The sequence below is a fragment of the Carcharhinus amblyrhynchos genome, chromosome 8 (assembly GCF_965287045.1).
Source record: "Carcharhinus amblyrhynchos chromosome 8, sCarAmb.v2.hapA, whole genome shotgun sequence".
In the NCBI taxonomy this organism is placed as follows: Eukaryota; Metazoa; Chordata; class Chondrichthyes; order Carcharhiniformes; family Carcharhinidae; genus Carcharhinus; species Carcharhinus amblyrhynchos.
Window position 1 is genome coordinate 35922024 of NC_137331.1, and position 15985 is coordinate 35938008.

At 43.3% G+C, this 15985-nt stretch overlaps 1 protein-coding gene across 1 annotated transcript in view; it reads right to left on the bottom strand.

Moving 5' to 3' along the window:
- The window catches only part of ofcc1 (orofacial cleft 1 candidate 1), a 213192-nt gene that overhangs the window by 100649 nt on the left and 96558 nt on the right, over positions 1–15985 (bottom strand). Inside the window, exon 10 of the mRNA XM_080193522.1 lies at positions 6741–6804. Coding sequence (XP_080049648.1) covers positions 6741–6804 — 64 coding nt within the window. The remainder of the gene's footprint in view (positions 1–6740; positions 6805–15985) is intronic.

Consider the following 15985-nt stretch of genomic DNA (forward strand, 5'->3'; position numbering starts at 1 on the left):
AATGAAGTTACTGTAAAAATCCCCTATTTACCACAGTCCAGTACCTGTTCAGATTTAGGGGGAATTTAGCATGGCCAAAGCACCTAACCAGCAAATCTTTGGGCTGTGGGAGAAAATTGGAGCATCTGGAGGAAACCCACGCCGACACGGGGAGAATGTGCAAACTCCACACGGACAGTGACCCAAGCTGAGGATCAAACCTGAGTCCTTGGCACTGTGAGGCAGGAGTGGTAACCGCTCTGCCAACCTGTGCTGCCCCAAACTAATAAACAAAGCAATTCCTGCTTCTGTGCAGCTTGGCTTCTCGCGCATTGTCTTTGCACAGAGGATGCAGACGATGATAAAATCACGGATCTACGGGGGAAATAGTGGGATTTGCTGTCTTATCATTCATACAGGCAATTGGGCCAGCGATTTCTTCTTCATCCACTCAACGAGCACCAAAACCATTCGACCTGATTGTTGTCACATGCTTTTAAAAGTCACTGGACTCATCCCTAGGATGAAGGAGTTCTCTTATGAAGACCGGTTGAACAGGTTCGGTGTATACTCATAGGAGTTTAGAAGAACAATCTGATTGAAACATCCTAAGCGGACTCAACAGGTTAGATACATGGAGAGTCTTTCCTCTTGTGGGGCAATCTAACACCAGGGGACATGCTTCAGGAATAACACAGAGATGAGAAAAACATTGTTCCTGCCATTGGCATATGGAATTCTCTTCCCCAGGAAGTAGTGGGGGCTGTGTCACTGGGTTTATTTAAGGCATAGACAGATTGTTGTGGGGCAAGGGAATCAAGGGTTAATGTTGGGGAGGGTGGCAAGGGAGGGGAGGGTGGCAAGGGAAGAGAGGGTGGCAAGGGAGAGGGTCACACAGGAAAGAGGATCTGAGACACAACCAGTTTGTCAAATAGTGGAACAGGTTCGAGGGGCCAAATGGCCTCATCCTATGTTCCTAAGTCCACATTAATTTTGTGCAGAGAATATGTGTCAAAGCAGGCTATTCCAACTCTGTTCCCGCATCTAGTGATGCACTAAAGCTGATTTTCATCCATTTCAATAGCCAGTACTTTCCAGAACAGGGAAGCTTATGGCTTTGGGCTTACTGCCAGACATTAGTGTCCTTGGAAAGGTTTGTAGGTTGATACACTCACCCTGTTTAACCGCGTTATGAATGCACCTTCCTTGGCCGTCAAATCCTGGGGTGGGACTCAAACCCGGAGCTTCTGGCTCAGAGGTAGTGCAGAAGGAGACCATTCGGCCCATCGAGTCTGCACCGACCACAATCCTGCCCAAGCCCTATCCCCATAGCCTCATGCATTATCCGAGCTAGTACCACTGACACTAAGGGGCAATTTAGCATGGCCAATGCACCTAACCTGCACATCTTTGGACTGTGTGGGGGGAACCGGAAGATCCCCACACAGACACGGTGAGAACGTGCAAACTCCACACAGATGGTGACCCAAGTCAGAATCGATCCTGGGTCACTGGCGCTGTGAGGCTGCAATGCTAACTAACCACTGTGCCACCAATGCGATGTACTGTGTCACAAGACCTTCCTTATCAAAGAATAGGTGACCACAAACTGAATTCTATATGTTTGAGTATTTTCCCACTTCTTGAATATATTTTGATTTTTCTCAGGCACTTAAAAAAAATTGGATGGTTAAACATTAAAATTTCCCGTCCCTCCCGCCATGGGAATCGTAGTGGGCTGGGGAGGCTGCTGGGGGAGTGGGGAGACAGATCACGCAAAGGTTCATTGGCCTCGGGCAGAATTTCCCAGTTTTGCGGTGAGTGCAGCCAGAAGACCCCACCCGGACTGTCCGAACCCTCTCCAAGACAATCCCAAATCCCTCGCTTCCCTTTGCCCAAGATTCAACATTATTACCCAAAGCCGCAAAGATGGCTGGCTGAATTCATTTCAACTCCTACTCTCCAAATATCTTGTAATAATTTGCTAAATAAAACGCAATAACAATAATTTCTCTACTGCAACAACAGTGAGGAGCTACTCAAATTGAAGCTCAATATCATTTGCACTGGGATCTGAATAAAACATAGAAGGAAAATCAGTCAAACACTCGCAATTAGAGGAGATGAAAAATCTAAAAAGAAATTAAATTTACTTGTAATACAACTTCCATTCTTTCCCTTTCTGGAAAATTACTACCAAAGTGTTTTTTCTGTAATTTAAATGTTAAGCCACCAGATGTGTGTCTCATGCTTGAAGAGTTGAAGCTTTGCATTATTTAGCATATTAAGACCCACAGAATGTAAAAAAGAATTCTTCATTGCCTGAAGGTTCTAATTAAGTAAACCTTTCCTTGATGCATGCGAAAATTGCAATACAAGAAATTTCTTTTGCAGCCAGTCACAGCAATATAATAAATATGGAAAATTTTAAACCGATGTAATTTTTCTTATGCTTCAGGACTCAAATATATCTGCTATAATCAGCTACTCTGAATAGAGGCGGACAATCAGCAAGACACCTAAAGCACTTAGGTTAACATCCACATACTTTGTGTAATGGTAAATGAATATCACATTTCACACGCAGTATTCACAAACCATAAGTTTAAACTTAGTTATCCGTGGCACTTTTTTCCACTTGTGCGCGATCGTGCAACTTCACTGCACGTTTTCCCCTGTGAAAAGGGACCGTATACAAGCTGGTTAAAAAAAACCAGATTAAACGGGGTCTAACGATGAAAGAGTCACGGGTGCTGGAAAATGAAAGCAGAGAGTCGCTTGATCATAGAATCTCTACAGTGCAGAGGAGGCCATTTGGCCCATCGAGCACTGATCACAATCCCACCCAGGCCCTATTCCTGTAACTCGTCACACTAATCCCCCTGACACTTAGGGTGAATTTAGCATGGCCAATCAACCTAGCCCACACATCTTTGGACAGTGGGAGGAAACCAGAGTACACCACGCAGACATAAGGAGAATGTGAAAACTCTCACACTGACAGTGATCCGAAGCCAGAATTGAACCTGGGTCCCTAGCGCTGTGAGGCAGCAGTGCTAATCATTGTGCCACCAAGCCGCCTTTTAATGGGTCTGGGAGCAGGGACAGATTGGCAGAGAGGGGAAGATGACATTGATGTATCAGCTCTTTGGCCCTTTGTCAGGACCCTACGGAATATAACCTCACTGGGGTGCAGGCTTGAATCGGCCAGGGGCTGATGCATTTCGGAAAGAGGTGCGAGCGACCTGATATAGAGATCTTTAAAATTATGAATGGGCCGAACAAGATAGACGTGGAGAGAAAACTGGGGGCCACAAAGACAAGATCAAGACTAATAAGTGATAGAGAAATGAGGACAAACTCAGGGAGTAGTTGGAATTTGGAATTCATGATGACAGAAAGTGATTGAAGCAAAGAGTTTAGCTTCTCTTAAAGGCAGACTAGATGAGTGCATGAGAAAAAAAGAACCAGAGAAAGATATGCCAAAATGACATCTATGTGGAGTAAAGACACCAAAATACACCAATGAGCCGAATTGCCTATTTCTGTTCCATATATTCTTTTATCATTCTACATAATTAGGTGGGGTGGCAGAGTGGCACAATTTTTCTTTATTCATTTGTGGGACATAGCATTGTTGACTGGCCAGCATTTATTACCCCTCCCTACATGTCCAAGGGCAGTTGAGAGTCAACCATATTAGCATCGATTTGTAGAATCAACAGTGCTGAAGGAAGCCATTTGGCCTATTGAGCTTGCACCAACAACAACCCCAAACAGCTCCCATCCCTGTAACCCCACATATTATCCTCCTAGTCCCCCTGACATTAAGGGGCAATTTATCATGTCCAATAACCTAACCCACAAATCTTTGGCGTGTGGGAGGAAACTGGAGCACTCGGAGGAAACCCAGGCAGACACAGGGAGAACGTACAAACTCCACACAGATAGTTACCCAAGGCCAGAATCGAACAGGGGTCCCTGGTGCTGTGAGGCAGCAGTGCTAACCACCGTGCCACCACATTGCTGTGGTTCTGGAGTTACATGTCAGCCAGGCCAGGTAAGGGCAGCAGATTTCCTTCCCTAAAGGACATTAGTGAACCAGATGGGTTTTTCCAACAATCACCAATGGTTCATGGTCCTGGTAGATTCTTAGTTCCAGATATTTGTTGTTATCTGCTGTACAGGTTTTGAACCCAGATCCCCAGAACATGAACCAAATGCTGGAAAATCTCAGCAGACCTGGCAGCATTTGTAAGGAGAGGAAAGAGCTGACGTTTCAAGTTCAGATGACCCTTTGTCAAAGCTAAAAGGCATGGAAAGTAGAAGATATTTCTACTGTAGAATTGGAAACAGTGAAGGTGGATGGGAAGAGGAGGGACGTATAGAAATCCATTTCTACAGTATAAATATTTCCTACTTTCTATGCCTTTTAGCTTTGATGAAGAATCATCTGGACTGGAAACATCAGCTCTTTCCTCTCCTTATAGATGCTGCCAAACCTGCTGAGATTTTCCAGCATTTTCTCTTTTGGTTTCAGATTCCACCTTCCACAATAATTTGTTATTTTTTTCTCAGAACATTCACTGAGTTTCTAGATTAATAGTCTATTGATAATACCACCAGGCTTTCCCCTGTTTGCACTGCTGCCCCACAGCGCCAGGAACCCGGGTTTGATTCCAGACTTGGATGATTTTCTGTGTGAAGCTGGCCAGACACCCACCTGCAAGTGGGGCATGGTCAAGGACAAGTGAAGGGAAAAAAGAGGATCCCTGACTCTTATTAGATCAAGCATGATAAATATTTACAGCGATGAATTGTGTAGAAATATCATGTCAATGAGATGTGAACGCTACCCCCGCTGCCCTGGCTCCCGTTTAATTATTCAGTGTTTACAAACTGATTTCATTAATAAGGTTTCTTTAAATTCACACTGTCTGGATCACTCTTAGGACATCTCTGCAGTGTACTGGCAATGTCATCACACAATCAGCATGCTGCAAATAGCAAGAATCTGCTTCTCATTTGATTTAAGAGGTAACAGAGATCTCTTGTGCGGGGAGTTGCTGAATTACATCATTCAAAACTGAAGCTAACATTTCTGTTTTAAAGTGGGAGAGATCTTTGACTTGTCAACCTCAACTCATTCACAAAAATGATTTTTTTTTCAAGTTTGTGATTCTCAGTCATTTATCTGAACACATGTTCAGTGGAGACTGCAAATAAACAGTCTTCGGAGGCTTGGTTATATTCGTAGAAATAACAGTGTAATGAATACAGATGCAAACCTTTCAAAAACAATTTTTACCAGAAAGTATCTTCCAAATATCTTTGTTGTTCCGATAAAGACTAATCGATCCTATTATGTATGGGTGATGATTTAGGATTCTAGATTAAAATGAAGTCAAGTCTTAACTAGTTCTCTTTCTGGTCAGTTGAGTAAAAGTGGCAAGAACAGAGAAACCGGAATTTTATTATTTATCCAGACTATATCATAGAGTCCCTACAGTGCAGAATGAGGCCATTCGGCCCATTGAGCCTGTACCAATAACAATCTCACCCAGGCCCCATCCCTGTAACCCCACACATTTACCCTGCTAATCCTCCGGTTCTTAGGGGCACTCTTGCATAGCCAATCCACCTAACCCGCATATCTTTGGACTGTGGGAGGCAACCGGAGCACCCGGAGGAAACCCACACAGGAACGGGGAGAACATACAAACTCCACACAGACAGGGACCCAGGGCTGGAATCAAAACCAGGACCCTGGCATTGTGAGGCGACAGTGCCAACCGCTGTGCCACCGTGTTGCCGTGTCAAAGTCTTCACATTAGAAGGCAATCATTGTAAGCTGCTCTTAGTGCAATTCTAAAAATAAAATCCCTTTTGAATATATGCGAAAGGCAGACTTGAGTTGTAGCATACTGGAGATGTTAAGATAGAGTCACATTCCAGATTGCAGGAATCACTGTCTATATTGTTAAAGCAACCTCGCTTAAATTATGCCATAGGTGTCATTTTGATGCAAGAATTAATGGAATTAACACCAGATTTCTGACACAATTTACAATTCCTGTTGACTCAATCAAAGCCTTGAATAGTCAATTGTTATGAGGTGGGGGGGAGGTGTGGGGGGGTAAGGGGGGAAATTATTGTAAGAAGTATTAAGTCGCAATCCCTTTGAATCCCGTTAGTGTGAAATAGTGAGGTATTTGAGAACATTACTGCAAAGATCAATGTGGTGAGGCAAAAAATTAAATCCTGTTAGCTGAATAACTTATTTGCCACAAAATTGGATTCACACATCAGGAATAGTCACTTGCCAGGGATTCGCAGCGATGATTAGTGAGAATTTTCTGTCACACGATTTCCTTTGCCTAATTTTAATTGCAGTGGAAGGCTTTCTAAAATTTAAAACATGCTTCCCCTTGTAATAATCAATTTCCTCTCCTTTTTTCTGCAGAGCTGAAATACTAAATTGTGCAATATGTTGCGCAGAAGCTTACTTCAACTGCAAACAAGTGGCCAAACAAAATACTCCCAGAGCAGGGCTAAAAATTATTCTTTGAACTTGAGCAGCATGTGCAGACACACACAAAAAAAACACTGCTACGGGTGTTCACTCTTTATTACTTGAAAGTGGCTTTAACTATGCTTGTTTTAGCCCCATTGATAAAACATGAAGTTGACAGACTTAGAATGCTGTACACAAGAACTCTCCCTGTCAGCACGTTCATGGCACACAATTTATTCAGCAATACCTTTACGGTTCAAATTTGCTTTCTCGTTCCCATTGATATGAAAACCACTCCTCGTCGCTGGCTCCTGATGGAATAAGAGGGAGAAAGGGTGCTAATTTAATCACATTTCATGTTATGCCCTTTGGAGTCCAAAGGAATGTAGCGATACGCACAACAACAAAACAAAATCAGATGTTCAACCTGATGGAAGCACTTTAAGATCTTTCCCTCTTTTTTTTCTCTCGCTCTCTCTCTTTGTGTTTGCTTTGCTCCCCGCCCCTCCACGACATGAAAACCTTTCTCTGCTTCCTTTACACCAGTGGGAATACTTCCCTTGTGGGTGATAGGATCTCTTTGGGAGGTCAAGGGTCGCCCCGCAGAGGAAGTGACAAGCTGCGAAATGTAAAAGAACAATTTTTTCCACATGTTCCTCTGCTCTGAAAGCAGTATGGGGTTGTCAGCCGACATCATTTTAAAATGGACCAGGTTACAACATAACATGCCTGTCAAATTCAATTTATAATTAGAGAGGCTGCACTTGGTTATAAAGTTTTACTGTTCCACTAGGCCGCACCGACATGCCGCATGTATCAGTGAGATGCGCCTTGAAGTTAGCTTCGGGAACTTTCAAAGTTGTTTAAACACGGAAATAAATTTTCATTTTGCACAAGGGTCAAATTTAACTGCAGGATATAAATCAATGCCATTGCTTCCTTTGGGACAGAGGTAAATGAAAAAATAATCTTATTCACTACCTTGTTGCACCTATTTGCATCTCATGGTGGAAGATGTGTTAACAAAAAACTCTTGGAGAAAGATTATTGCTAGTGCATCGCATGGTCACAGGGTCCCACAGGAGGCCATTCGGGCCATCGAGTCTGCACTGACCACAATCCCACCCAGGCCCTATCCTCATAACCCCTTGCATTTACCCTAGCTAGTCTCCCTGACACCAAGGGACAGTCCACCCTAACTCACACATCTTTGGACTGTGGGAGGAAGTCGGAGCACCTGGAGGAAACCCACACAGACACGGGGAGAATGTGCAAACTCTTCACAGGCAGTGACCCAAGCTGGGAATCAAACCCAGATCTCTGGTGCTGTGAGGCAGCAGTGCCGCCGTGCCCCCCAGTCACACAGAAGGACGCAGTACTGCTTGCAAGGCATCAGGCAAAAATATCAAGACAGTGCTTCCCAAAACTTTTCCCACTGCAATACAATTTGGGAGGCTTAATAGTGCCGGGATTTCAGGATGAGAGCGGGTGGGGTGTACATCTGTGAGAGGGGAGGGGGCAGAGCTATCAGATTGGTGGTGATGGTGGAGGGAGGGAGCTGGTGAGAATGTGGGGTGTTGACCTATGGACAGCAGGGGGTTAGAGCTGTGAGAGTGTGGTTGGGTAGAGCCTAGTGGCAGTGGCACAATGGTTAGCACTGCTGCCTCACCGCTCCAAGGAACCAGGCTCGATTTTGACCTTGAGTGACTGTCTGTGTGGAGTTTACACATTCTGAACCAAGGGGTCAGGGCAGGTAACCCCCAAAATGAATCCACATGCTGTCAGGTGTGAAGGTGAATTGGCACAAGATTTACTTACCTCTGTATTCCAGCACCGTGTTGAAAATAATAGTAATAATAATATAGAAGGAAAACATCCCTCTAGCCCTCACCTCTCACTCACTTCACATATTCCCTATGCCCCTCTGACTACCCAAGCCAACCTGTGACGACCCATGCCAACCCATGCCCTCACTCATTCCCATGGCCTCCACACACCTATGCCAATGTAGTTACCCTCTATTCACCCCTCATGGTGCCTCACATCCCACGCCAAATAAGTGCCAAGTCATGTCAATCCATGCCCCCACTCATAATCCTTTGCACTTACCCCCACCATGCCAACTCAACTATTGTCATTGATTATTTCCTTAACCGCTTTGACACTTACTGAGTATTTCTGACAGATTTTATATTTATTTCCTTGACAGCTTGACATTTCCTTGACAGCTGAACAGATTCTGGACAGTTTGACAGCTCTTTGACAGCTTGACAGTTCCAATGAGTTGAAAGTTTAAAGTTGATTTATTAGTGTCTCAAGTAGGCTTACATTAACACTGCAATGAAGTTACTGTGAAAAAGTTTGCATGTCAAAAGTCATATTCACTTATAGCAATTCCAAAGGATGCCTTACCTCTCCCAATGGTGCCGTGAGACCCTATTCAAAGTGGTACATTAATTCTTCAAATGGCGTTCCATAGGAATCCATCAAGTTCAGAATTCCTCACAATTTTTTTATTCAGCACACTCCAGATTCCACATAACTTCCAAAGCCCCACTTCAATGGAGGCACCTAGTAACTAAATGACCTCTGAGAATCATGCTTGCATGAACCTCAGCCTAACTCCAGTCCTATCCTGGTGAAGGGAGGAATACCAAATTTGTGGGCAGAATTTAGAATTTTGATCCATTTCTAGGATTTTTGCCACAGTGGAGACAATCTTCTAAGTGCTGAAAATCCAGACTCTTGTTTGTCACATCTTACTCTCAAGTATATTCCCCTTTTCTTAACAGAACTCTAAAGCTGGCAATCAGCATGGTTGTTCTGTTGTACCATAGAATCATAGAATTCCTTCAGTGCAGAGAAAGGCCATTCAGCCCATTGAGTCTGCACCAACTCTCTGAAAGAGCTTCTAACCCAGGCTAACTCCCCTGCCCTATCTCCACACACTTGCCATGGCAAATCTACCTAACCTGCATACCTTTTGACACTAAGGGGCAATTTACTATGGCCAATCCACCTAACCTGCACATCTTTGGGCACTAAGATGCAATTTAACTTGGTTAATCTACCTAACCTGCCCATCTTGGGGACTAAGGGGTAATTTATGTTGGCTAATTCACCTAACTTGTGCATCTTTGGACACTAAGGGGCAACATAACATGGTCAATCCACCTAACCTGCACACCTTGGGATGCTAAGGGGCAATTTAGCATGGCCAATCTGTAATGAGGTTTGCCATAGTACTACCATAATTAAACATATCTAGGTAGGTTTTGCCATTTGGGGCAAAATCAGTGATTCCAATACAAATTCCGATCAAAACTGCACCCATTTTGAAAGGTGTTTTCTTTCCCTTCCAAGTTTTCACTCAATCTCGGTCATGTATCGGCACAATCAGGCAATGTTTTAATATATATTGTGCAGAAACTCCCAGCGGTGATGAATTCACATGAAGGGAGTGGTGGCTAGTTTTGTGGGTGTGACCTGTTCCTTTTGTGATGTTTTCAAACTAGTGCAAGAGATCGTGGGTTGCACCAAAAGCAAATTGTCCTTAAAATCCAACGAGGTTTACACTGCTTAAGCCAACACTGGTGGAATTACATTGGACAGCCCGGTGCAAATGAACAGAAACTCCAGGCCATTAATTGCACCCAACATAGAGATAGAATATAGCGATAGAAATCTTCAGCATCTCATTATTACTGTCTATAATTTAGCACAGCGCACTGACGGAATTTGGGGCTGTTGCAAGTAGATGGAGGGAGACAAAGTCTGCTAGAAATGGGCTGGGTTGAACTTAATTTCTTTATAGGCACATGGAAAAGGTTTGCACTGTACACCATGCATAACAATATCGTAAACCCATCCTTTACAGGTTGCACATAACCCAACTGAGGAAAATCCCTCCCATGGTTTTATGTGGCTTGAGTTTATTTTAAATAAGATAATGCACAGCAGCATCACAGAATCACGGATTTATTACAGGGTTGACGGAGGCCATTCAGCCCATCATGCATGCACTGGCTCCCCAACCAAGCACATGACTTAGTGATATTCCCCTGCCTTTTCCCTGTGCCCCTGCACATTGTTTCTATTCAAATAATCATCCAATGCCGTCTGGGATGCCTGGATTGAACCTGCCTCCACCACACTTCCAAGGAGTGCATTCCAGACCCCAGCCACTCGCTGTGTGAAGAAAATTTTCTCTCACGTCGCATTTACATCCTTTGCAAATTACTTTAAATATGTGCCATCTCATTCTTGATTCTTTTACAAGGGGGAGTAGTTTCTCCCTGTCTACTCTGTCCAGTCCTCTCATGATTTTGAACACCTCTACCAAATCTCCTCTTACCCTACTGCTCTCCAAGGAGGACAACCTCTCCAATCTCTCCTCATAACTGAAATTTCTTATCTCAGGAGCCATTCTTGTAAAACTTTTCTGCATTCTCTCCAATGCATTCACATCCTTCCTATGGTGTGGTACCCAGAACTTAGAATTGCACGAGCAACTTGGTAAATAGAACCATCAAAATACAGGACTAATATTTTCTAATGTTTCCATATGGGTACATCCATATGGCGATAAAAGAGGTAAAACTGCTTACAGTAACCCAATATATGGTAATGCTATATATTTTTCAGTTTTAAAAAGAAGACTGCAAGCCTCATAGGGGTGCAGCAGTAATGGAAACATAGACCCACGTCAACCATTTGCTTTGATGCTGTGATGGGGAGGTGGTGACGGCATAGTGGTATTGTCACTGGAGTAGTAATCCAAGGTAATACTCTAGGGGACCAGGGTTCAAGTCCCACTATGGCAGATGGTGACCTTTAATGTGATGGAAAAATAAATCTGGAATGAATGAATTGATTGTGTTCTTTAAAAAAAACTATCTGATTCATTAAGGTCCTTTAGGGAAGGAAATCTGTCATCCTTACCTGGTCTGGCCTACATGTGATTCCAAATTTGCAGCAATGTGGTTGATTCTTTAACTGCCCTCTGAAATGGCCTAGCAAGACAGTCAGTTCGAGGGCAATAAATCCCAGCCAGCGATTCTCATATCACATGAACGAATTAAAAAAAAGAAGTGCATGATAAATCCTTTAAAAAGGCAAGGAAAAATAGCAGGACTGCTAGGAAAAGGCAGCAGAGTAGCATGGGCTGGTAACACTTTCAAAAGGCTAGTATGGCAAGAATGGGCTGAATGGCCTCCTTTTCGATATTCCTTGTTATTTGCCTGAAGAGGAACTGTCTGCAACTCATAAATTGGCAGATTCAAGATATCAGATGAATAAGTAAATGTTTTTTTTGAATGTAAAGGGACTAAGTGTTTCGATATCAGTCAGTGGCTATGCTTGTTGCAAAACAAGATAGTGCAAAAAATATACTTTGCAGCCCTTGCTGCAAAAGAACGTGACTCTGCTGACAGGCGACTGATGCCAGTAAAGTTCCTTATTTGAATTTCTCCTGACTGTTAGATGTCCACGCCATGCTGATACTCAGAATATCTGTGAACCTGTTTTTTCCTTTTTTCTGAAGCCACATTTTATTTGCATTGTTCTGAAGACTGAATCCACCGTTTTGTAGTTCCTCCAGTTTGCAGCCGTACAGAATTGGATCAAATCCCAGTGAGGAGATACTGTGACTGATATTACTGTGAAATGGGAAACCTGACTCCAAAAGCTTAACGAAAATATAAAAAAAAACAGGATTTTTGGACACAAATGCAGTTTATCTCCAGCCCAAGTAATCGGTTTCAAATAATAATTTGCCAGGAAATTACCCAAAGGATCCTATTTATATAATATATCTTGATTAGACCATACCTTGGTTACATGTTAAAAATGTATTACATTTACGATCCACGAAAGTGTTTGACTGCAAGATGAAAAACCGCCCTTTGAGAATAAAACCCAACAGCCAGAAGCGACTTTGTAACCTTACTGAAATAGATGAGGATGTAAGTAATATTCATGTCAAATGACCACACACATCATAGGCTCCTTGGTGATATCTTAATGGGATCTTACTCAAGTTAGCATAGACCTCTGAACCTCTGAGGCAATGTAATGATCCCTAAGTGGACCTACGCATTAATATAAATGACTGCTAGTCTGGTCTGCAGGAGCTTTAATCTGGGAAAGGTCTGGAGTTTAACAAAACTTTTAAGTTCTGCGATGCAGATGCACTGCAGCGGTAATTTTAGATTTCCCTTGTAACCAATCAGGGGTGCAATAATTACAACGTAATTCAATAATGATTTTCACATTTTTGTAACCCCTTGTATTTGCCTATGTTCTTTAGTTATGTTTGATAGTTAAGTAACGTAATATTGCAAGAGCTCTTTGAGATAGCAAATTATTAATCGGCCAGGCTTTCACGGGCAATCAATTTGACAACTTCAAGCTGAAGTCGGTATCTGTTGTACTATAGCCTTTGGATACATCACTTTGAGGAACTTTAAATTAGAACTACTGGAATTAGCACCTGGCACAGGCAACAGCATTTAAAACAAGTGTTCCTTAATGCATACATTTTGCTTTACACTGTAACATTTCTACACACCAGCTAGCCTTCAACACGGTTCCGCTTGCTGTCACTCTGTGAAGGAGTTTATGATTTGTGGGTCTATATGTGGAGTAATCTTGTGTCAACTGTGGCTCACTATTGAGCCAGAAGGCTGTCGGTTCAAATGTTCTGGTGCAGTGCTGAAAGAGTGCTGCAGTGTCAGAGCTGCCATCTTTTGGCTGAAATTTTGGGCAGCACGGTAGCACAGTGCTCAGCACTGCTGCTTCACAGCACCAGGGACCCAGATTCAATTCCCGGCTTGGGTCACTGCCTGTGTGGAGTTTGCACATTCTCCCCATGTCTGTGTGGGTTTCCTCCTGGTGCTCCGGTTTCCTCCCACATTCTGAAAGACATGCTGGTTAAGTACATTGACCCGAACAGGCGCGGGATTGTGATGACGAGGGGAACTTCACAGTAACTTCGTTGTAGTGTTAATTACTTGTGACTAATAAATAAATAAACTTTACTTGATTAAACCAAGACCTTTTCGGCTCTCACTGGTGGATGTGAAAGATCCCACAACAGAATTTCAAATAAGAGGAAGGGAATTATCCAGTCCTACAAGAAATAGGAGTAGCATTAAGTCATTCAGCCCATTGAGTCTGTTCCACATTCAATAAGAACATAAGAACATAAGAAATAGGAGCAGGAGTAGGCCATCTAGCCCTTCGAGCCTGCCCCGCCATTCAATAAGATCATGGCTGATCTGTTGTGGCTCAGTTCCACTTTCCCGCCCTCTCCCCATAACCCTTAATCCCCTCTCTTATCAACAACCCATCAACCCGCTTCTTAAAAATATTTAGCGAGGCAGCCTCCACCACTTCAACGGGCAGAGAATTCCAGAGATTCACCACCCTTTGAGTGAAGAAGTTCCTCCTCAACTCCGTTCTAAACCGCCTCCCCTTTATCTTGAGGCTGTGCCCCCTAGTCCTACTGTCTTTTTTGAGCGGGAAGAGTCTCTCCACCTCTATCCTATCCATCCCATTCATCATCTTATACGTCTCAATGAGATCTCCCCTCATTCTTCTAAACTCTAACGAGTACAAGCCTAGTTTATTCAGCCTCTCCTCATAGCTCAATCCCCTCAACTCCGGTATCAGCCTAGTAAACCTCCTCTGCACTCCCTCCAGGGCCAAAATATCCTTGCGCAGGTGCGGCGCCCAAAACTGCACACAGTACTCCAGCTGCGGCCTCACCAATGCCCTCACCAATGCAATCATGGCTGATAAGTTTTTGAACCCTATTCTCCCATCTTTTTCCTGTAATCTTTGATCCCCTTACCAATCAAGAACTTATCTATCTCTGTCTCAAATACACTCAATGACCTGGACTCCACAACCTTCTGTGGCAATGAATTCCATAGACTCACCACCCTCTGGCTGAAGAAATTCCTCCTCATCTCAATTCTAAAGGGTCATCAGATCCTAATCTCTCGGACTAATGGAAACTCAGGTCCATTCTATCCAAGCCTTTCAGTATTCTGTAAATTTCAATGAGACCCTCCCCCACCCCCATCCTTCTAAACTCCAGCCGTGAAACCTGATGGTGGGACCTGACTTATTGCACCTGAATCCTATTGGGTCTCCCAAAAACAGCCACAGCAGGATTGGCATAATTTTGCAGTTAGTAGACAGACCCTCCACAATGATCATTAACTTTGTCCATAGTCACTGAAACCTCTAGACAATCTAGTTACAGCAACATGGTGGCACAATAGTTAGCACTGCTGCCTCAGAGCACCAGGAATCTGGGTTCGATTCCCGGCTTGGGTCACTGTCTGTGTGGAGCCTGCACTTTCTCCCCTTGTCTGCATGGGTTTCCTCCGGGTGCTTCGGTTTCCTCCCACAGTTCAAAAGGCGTGCTTGTTACTTGGACTGGCCACACTAAATTCTCTCTCTGTGTACACAAACAGGCACCAGAGTGTGGTGACTAAGGGATTTTCACAGGAACTTCATTGCAGTGGTAATGTAAGCCTACTTGTGACACTAATAAATAAACTTAACTTAAACTTAATAAACAGTTTCAACTTAAGCAGCTTACTTGTAGATTGCTGAGAACTTCGCCCTATCTAAAGATAGTAGAGTCATCAAAAACATTGTAACTAAGACCGTTTTATTTATCTTGGCAACTTTCTGCGGTAATGTACTTACTTAGCTCATCCATATAGTGTTGCACATCAATAACACACATAAAAATTAGACAATATAGTGGCTATCACAGATAACTCTCTAGTACATTAACCATGCAGATTGGTTTAAATATCCCATTGACCCAAATAAAAAACACTTTGATTAGCAATTTCTGGAGAAAGCTACCAACTATCAATTAGCAAGCGCTGCAAAGGCTTCTAATCAAATTGCTCTTTTTTTAAAATTCAGCAATCCAGAACTAGCAATGGCAACAAAACTAATTAAATTGCTATCAGTACCATTTTCTTTTCTGATTCAGATCAATGCATACAGCTAAAAATAACATTTGTCGCAGGATACACTTGGCATAAATAATCACAAAATTCAGGGTAAAACATCGCCAGGTTTATCCACAAAATTAGCCAATTAGATTTAGAAGTAGAATCATTGAATCCTACAGTGCAGAAAAGGCCATTCAGCCCAATCGAGTCCGCACTGACCACAATCCACTCATGTCCTATCCCCATAACCCCATTCATTTACCCTAGCTAGTCCTCCTGACATTAAGGGGCAATCCACCTAACCTGCACATCTTTAGACTGTGGGAGGGAACCAGAGCACCTGAACGAAACCCACGCAGACATGGGGAGGATGTGCAAGCTCCACACAGACAATGACCCAAGCAGGAAATCGAACCCAGCTCCCTGGCGCTGTGAGGCAGCAGTGCTAACCACTGCGCCACCATGCCACCCCAGGTTTTATTCAGAGGGTTACCCCACATAGGCCCACAAT